Raw genomic sequence first — 7,946 nt, 5'->3', positions numbered from 1 at the left:
TATAAAATTGCTATGAAATAAAATTGGAAATATTTTTCTCTTCTTTTTTTTTTTTTTTTTTTTTTTTTTTTAACGAAAAAGAAGTAGAGTTACTATTCGCAAAAATCTACGTTCTACTAAAACTGTTGTAATTATAACGAATTATATTATACGAATAATAATAATAATAATAATAATAATTAACGTGATAAATGATTACTCGTTAATACGATTAAGATATAAGCTTTCGATAAGTTCAAGAACGAAACTATTGGCACTGTTTGTCAACGTTTAGGATTAGCCAACATTTAAGATAACTTTGTCTCGCATAAGTGTAAGAAAGAAAGAGAGAGAAAATAAATCGTCATTAGCGCCATTTATTTACGTATTGACAACGATTACTATCGTCAGATCTCACGAAATCGTCGTGGTACATGCACGTCAATTAATCGACCCAATAATAATTTTCGATCATCCTCAACGTGACACCCAGTCTACTCGATATTCAATCAAACATTTGTTGAACATAGTTTATGCGTAACGCGATCGAACATTTCGGTGAAATTTTGATCTGTTCTTATATTTTTATATATATATCGGTGAGTACCTATCAAAAATGCGAACAAATTTTTCTCATCCAATAAAGAAAATTCTATTCGATTTATTTTTCTTTTCTTTTATCTTATTTTCTATTTCTGTTTCTCTATCTCTCTTTCTTTCTTTCTTTCATAGCAAACGATTTTATTTACACTCATTATTATTGCCAGTGTTAACTTGAGAAATATATCTTCGATTTCAGATATTTCAGTTTAAATTACAATTGATTATAACCATGGAAATATTGAGATTTACTTTGCGCAAAGAAAATTGTCATGAACCTTGGGGTTTTAGTATTAACGGTGGTGCAAATTTCGCTTTTCCTATAACAGTTACCAAGGTATGATTTATACAGAGGTTAGATAAACATTTTATTATCTATTTCATAATATCGATCTAACGTGAGAATGATGATTTTAAAGGATTTACTTTTATTCGTTTTATCATTAATATTGATATTATTTCTTCTTTCTAATTATTATTCTTATTTTTCGAAAAAGGTATTAATTTTTTTTATAACATTCGCTCTATGTTCGTTTTTATTAAATATGTATATGATTAATTAAATTATCGTTTCACGTTCGAGTCGTTTTAGAAAAAAAAGAAAAAACAAAACAAAAGAAAGAAATTATTCTAACGAAATCGTTTGTTGTTTTCAATCGTCAAAAATTATATTCTTACAATTATTGATTATTGTATAATGTGATATTGTTTTATGATTTTTTTTCTCTTTTTTTCTTTTTTCTTTTAAAAAAAAAAGATTACGATCAATAGCCCAGCCTTTACATGTGGTTTACGAGCAAATGATGTGATTCTCAATGTGAATGGAAAATCAATAAGTGATTTGGTATCTAAAGAAGTTGCTAAGAAAATAATCGATTCTGGCAATAATTTAGATCTGATGATTCGACGATTTAAATAAGAAGTTAAATAAAATACTTTCTATCTCTTTCACGTGTACCTATATTTACATATTTATCTTTATTCAAATACTTGTAATTATAGAATTGAACTTACATTAGTAATATTATCGTCAATAATAATAATATCAAGAACATAACTTAAAGAAATAAATAATTATATGTGTTATAAACGTGTGATTTCAAATCAAATTCAAATCCGTAGGAAAATATAATTCTATTTAAATGTTACATGAAAAATTTTCAACGCGAAATGATATTTTTTCTCATTAATGTAAAAGATAAAATGACGTAAAACTATAATCATTCATTGTACATTGATACGATCTATAATGATATTTGGAACAATTGTTAAAATATTAATCGTTATTAATATTTTATTCCAAATATTCCATTAAACGTTTAATAAATAACAGTGGATATAAGGAAAAATTAAAAAAAAAAAAAAAAAAAAAAAAAAAAACACGATCGCATAAAACGAACAATAATTTCTGACTATAATGATGATAAATCATTAACTGTAAACGTGTCGTATCAAATGATAGAATATTATTATTATTATTAATTTAGAAAAACTTTCACAAGTGTTACAAGAAGATAAGTTAGTTTTCGAAATTTTACTCAACACAGCTGTTGTAAATGCGTGGTCGTTGTATAATGCAACGAACAATACTTCGATTTTAAATTTGGAATACAGAATACGAACTAATTACACGATTATGTAATAGCAAAACTAACAATAACATATACGTAATGAAGATTTATCTATACGAACGTGTAGAAAATGACGTGAATTTAAAAAAAAAAAAAAGTTAAGACATTAAAAAAAACACAAAGACATAAAAGATAAAACATCGTTAACTTGTTTATTATAAATAAAATGTAAAAAAGTGTTAATATATTACATCTATTTATATCGGACCGATCGAAGCAATTAACTTATGACATCTCTAATTATTTATATAATATATGACGAGAGGATCAATGAAAAAGTTTTGACGTTAATCTTTTTTAACAAGTTTTTTCGACAATAACGAAAAATAAAATGTAAATTTGATTTTCAAAAAAAAAAAAAGAAAAAGAAAAAACATACAATTATTTCCACGTTATATTTAAACTTTGAAAAAATAAAGAAGATAAATTAAAAAGACAAATTGATAAATTACGGATTGTAAATAATTGCAAATAGAAACAATTTTTCAAATGAAACAACGTTATCGAACTATTTTCCTATTAGATGATTAGAATATATGCGTATGTGTGTACGTTAATAACAAAAGATAATAGAAAGATAAAATATTAGAGTGAAGCAAAAGTTCGTGAATTTATTGTTTTAAAAATTTACTTTGAAACTGCATAATGAATTATTTTTGTTGTAAAATTTACGTAGGAAATATTACATTCTTCCAAACTTACGAACTTCTGGTTCACTTTAATAAGATGATTTGATAATTATCGATAAGAAGATGATTGTTCATTGAGTTGTTATTTGGAGGGCATTTGGCAACGTTAATCAAGGTCCCGTTCGAATGAGCTTGCAAACATTCTTCTTTCGACCAATGTGTCGTTCGATTGACCTACATCGCGACACACACACACAATTTGTCAACTATCGATCGTAACTCGAAGGGATCAGTCGTCGTATGCATCGTGCTTGGCAACGACAACGACAACGACAACGACAACGAGTACGACAACGTGCTTTTCAGTTTCGTGACCACTCTTCTCTCTCTCTCATCTCATCTCATCTCAACTTATCTCATCCCATCCCATCAAACTCAACAACCCATTTTGTCACTTTTGCTCAAACCCCTCAGACCACTCGAGAAAACCTTTTTTTAAGATCCAATTAGTTGATCCACTTGGAAAGGTAAAAAGCAAACGTTTAAGTGCATCATCTTATCCGCAAACTACTATCTATTATTTTCAAAAGGAAATCATCTATCTTGAAAAGAATCACCGTTACGAGATGATAAAAGGAAAATAAAAAGGGAACGGTGTTAGTTGTATCGGTGGTATGGGGAGGACTTAGAATTTTATCAGATTTTTTTCCTTTTCTTTTTTTTTTTTCTTTTTCGTTTTCAAGATAAATCATAGAGAAAGAAGATGAAGGAAAGAAAAACTCAACCTCCTTCTATCTATTTTATCACTTTTTTATAACTCATCGAAATTATCTCGATAGTTATCGTCTTGTACTATCTTTTTATATTTTAAATACCAAATTGCAATACGTTTTGTATTATCGATCATTGTCGTAACTTAAAGGATCATTGATTGAAGGATATAAGGTAGAAAAATCGATAGGACAACTCTTCCTTTTTGTGTTTTTTTTTTTCTTTTTTGTTTCTTTTTTCTTTACGTTTATCGCATATAACTTAGTTTTTCTTTTTAATATATTAGATATCGTTCATATAATATATGACTTTCGTGCTACTGTAAATCGTAAACGGTCTTCTACATACATAAGTATATATATATATATATACTGTATCATCGCACACCTTCGTATTCGTAATCAATAATTTACAGAACATATTGTACAACGCAACATCCCATTATTTTTTTCTTTTTTGTTTTTTTTCTACTCTTTCACACAACCCATCATCATATTTTTCTTCATCTTTTTATTCTACTTCTTTTAAAATCACATCTTTCTCTAATATTTCTCAGTTATTTTTCGCGTCTCTGATATTTTACCGTTTTTGTTGTTTTTTTCTTTTCGCTATCAGGTGTAACAAGGACTAAAGTTCCGTGATCGATTATAATAATAATTATAATAATAATAATAATAATAATAATTAAAAAAAAAAAATAACAATAGGTTTTATCTTCGCAGATACAAGAGGAACAACACGTAGAAAAAGAAAAACGCGAACTAACGTACAATTAAAATGACGTACAAATTAACTTACGATCACACATTCACTAGGCGCATCTTCCTAAATCTAAATAATAATAATAATAATAGATATCCTTTTTTTTCTTTTTGTTTTTTTCTTTATATCGACCGTTAAAGTTTCGTTCTCGTTATGTGAGACAAAAAAATAATAACAAATAATTGAAATTGAACATTCTTTACATGTTATTTTCTTTTTTTGTTGCTTTTTTAATATTATTTTTTTACTTTTTTTCTTTTTCCATTGCGAGTACACGTCGACCATCTTTTTCCAAAGTTCACTTCATTTATTTCGTCAAAATTTCAAGTTCTGCAATATATTTTGGTCCTTATAATAAAATTTGATTAGTATGATTCCCGTAATGTCTTTTTTCAAGCTTTTGAAGTGTACTTGGAAAGTAGACAAAAATGTTCATCATTGTTTGATATCATAATTAATATGTCAATTGTTATATCGAATTATATCGATCAAGAATGATTATAAGAATTATATATGTGTAAATATAATAATTTATCAGATCCTTAAACCCGATTATTTTTCAGATTATTATTATTATTATTATTTTATTATTATAATTATTATTAATATATTATAATTAATATTATCATTATTATTTTTATAATTTGGACACGATTAAGCTTATGAAAAAAATGATATGTTCGATTTTTATATACGACACACTCCGTGCGTTCTCTTTTTCATTTTATATTCTACAATTTTTATTTATTCATTTATTTATTTCTTTCTTTCTTTTTTTCCTTTTTTTTTTCTATTTAACAGTAATTAATTTGAATAATTTTCAATCGTCGCGTGGATTCTAATTTTATTATTAAAGATGCGCGTTAAGTAATTTTTTTTTTTTTTTTTTTTTTTTTTTTTTCAGAAATTTTTGCCAAAGACGAGATTTAAAAAAAAGGAAGACGAGATAATAAAAGCTGTACATTAACATCTAACATTATTTCCAACAGCAGTCTCAATCAGTGATATCAGAGCGTTTAGCGTTTAAAACAAGATTTATGCGAACGAGAATAAAAACAGTGCTTTGTACGTGGACTAAGAAAAAAAAGAAAATACTCGAGACTGTGACTTTTTTACAAAATGACAGCAACCTAGCGGTCGAAAATTGTTTTAAGAAACAGAAGAGAAGAAAAAAGAGCAAATTAAGGAAAGCGAAAGGAAAAGAAAAAGATAAAAAGTTAAAAAGGAGATTAAAAAAAAAGAGAAGAGAGAGAGACATAAATTCTCTATTTCGGCGCAATGTCGAAGGATTAATAATTAATTCATTATATTTTAACGAACGTGAACGAGGATAATCGATAAAGTATAGTTCTCGTAGTCGCTTTGCGATCAACTTCGATAGATCGTCTATGATTAACCAAAAGGTCATTAACCTCTTTTCTAAATTAATTTAAAGCTCGTCGAATAAATAATTTCAATGGGAAGAACGAATCCAGGTTTATGAGAGAGAAAAAAAAAGCATTTGAAAAGCTTTCTCTTCGTTAATGCTTTTTTCTTTTCTTTTTTTGCGATAAAATGTATAAGTGAATTTTTTCCTGAATCGTATAGGAAATATTAAACTATGTAAATTAGATAAGTTTTTATGCCAAAAGTTTAAGTCAGTGAATTTTAGTTGAACATAGACGATTTTTTAATGTGCACTTTGGTATACGAATATATATATATATAATATAATTAATTACACGCACATATACTTACATACATACATACATGCATTCGTACGCACACTGCATACACACAGAGGACACGCGTAAACATACGATCAGCGTCATTATGCACATTCAGTTTGCATCCATTGGTTTTACAAGAGATCCTAATACGTAAATGTGTAGTACAAGCAAGACCAAAAATTAATAACGCTAGAGAAAAAAAATGGAAAACGAATCAGATTCGTCGTACATTAAATCTCATTTCGTTTTCCCTTATAATCTTTTTCTTTTTCTTTTTTTTATCTTTTCTTTTCGAAAATGATTTTTAATAGTTATTTTAAAAAATGTATTTATATCGTTTGTTAATTCATGTTGCTTTCTTTTTCTTTCGGTTCTTTTTCTTGTTGTTGTAATGTTTGTTTTCTTTTTTTATTTCTCGTATCATCCTCTCCATCCTCTCTCGAACGTAGAAATATTGTCATTAGTATATATAGGTACGATACGGGTCAGGTACAATAGTAGCATATCTCAGAATCGATCTGTCTTATTTCTTTTTATTTTTGTCCTTTTTCTTTTTTCTTTTCTTTTCTTTTTTCTCTTTTGTCGAAGAGAGGACGAAGATCGAACGTTCTCTTATTTATTTATTTATTTATTTTTCCATATACTCTTTTGTTTCTTTTAATTAATTAAATTAAATTAAATTAAATTAAATTAAATTAATCAATCAATATTATCGTATCGATCTCTCTCTTTATACACGTTGTCGTTATTATTATTATTATTGTAATTTTGTTTTAATTAAACGTTTAATTCTTCATTGCAACGAACGACGATGTAGCAGACGATTGTTTGATATTTCACTTTGTTTCTTTTATTTTTTAATTGTGTGTTTGCTTTTTTTCTTATCTAATTACTTTTTTTCTTTTTTTTACTCGCGTCAAAGTAATCGCAATATAATATAATATAATAGAATGTAATAGGAATAAGATACTTTGACATAAGAGAGAAAAAAAATAATATAATAAGAAAGAAAAACACTAACGCGTTGCGAATGACGAATGGAAAAGAAAATTTCACATTAAAGCGTATACATTCAAATGGAAATTTTCATTACGTTCGTCTCTCTTGTCAATTCGATTCAATCGAAATACGTTTATCAAAAAACGTTTTTAAATGAAGCTTTTTTTTTAATCGTAGGACACTGACATATATATATATTTTTTTTTTTAATGACTATTGGTCCGCCTGTTCGTTGATCTCTTCGTTATCATCGTCTGATGGTGTTGACGTCCTATCGTGATTCGTGCAATTTTCTGTCGAACATTTGGATTCCGCGATTTCGATCCAATGTCGTTTGTTATTCCTCACACCTTCGACCAAGGGTTCCAATTTTTCCGATAGTATTGCGAATGCCTAAAAGAAAAGTATAATTAAGCATTAAAAATTAATTTAATATGGGAAAACCAGAAATGCAACTATGAGGAAAAGAATGTTTGAAAATTCATATCCTCAATTTTACAATTTGGTATCGTTTAGAATATATTTTTTGTTTGATATAAACGAGATAATTCTTGAATATATTTAAATGTAAAATAAAATATGTATAAAGAGCTAAACTCATGACATATTTAATAACTCCGAAAATTAGGATAAATTAAAAGACAACAAAAATTGTTGAATTATTAATAGATACCTCATAAATGGGAAGGCAAATCGAATCGATGAAGCCAACTTGCATGATCGGCAATTGGTCCTCTTTTTCCCTATTCATAATATCCTGCAATAATAAACAAAAATAATAATATTCAATAATATATTATATATATATAAAGAAATTATAAAGAGGAAGAAATTATTAAAATAAATTAAAAATATTTATAATTTTA

At 26.7% G+C, this 7,946-nt stretch overlaps 1 protein-coding gene across 7 annotated transcripts in view; it reads right to left on the bottom strand.

Annotated features, from left to right (window-relative positions):
- Positions 1–6,847: 6,847 nt before the first annotated feature.
- Positions 6,848–7,946, bottom strand: part of LOC122514160 (dual 3',5'-cyclic-AMP and -GMP phosphodiesterase 11-like) — a 67,172-nt gene continuing 66,073 nt past the window's right edge. For all 7 annotated transcript variants that reach the window (XM_043630825.1, XM_043630821.1, XM_043630824.1 and 4 more), the window contains 2 exons: positions 7,754–7,837; positions 6,848–7,473 (listed from right to left, as the gene is read on the bottom strand). In XM_043630825.1, coding sequence (XP_043486760.1) covers positions 7,294–7,473; positions 7,754–7,837 — 264 coding nt within the window. In that variant the 3' untranslated portion in view covers positions 6,848–7,293. The remainder of the gene's footprint in view (positions 7,474–7,753; positions 7,838–7,946) is intronic.

Source organism: Polistes fuscatus, unplaced genomic scaffold, assembly GCF_010416935.1.
Source record: "Polistes fuscatus isolate 324 unplaced genomic scaffold, CU_Pfus_HIC Scaffold14, whole genome shotgun sequence".
NCBI lineage: Eukaryota > Metazoa > Arthropoda > Insecta > Hymenoptera > Vespidae > Polistes > Polistes fuscatus.
This window is presented reverse-complemented; position numbering and strand designations above follow the sequence as displayed.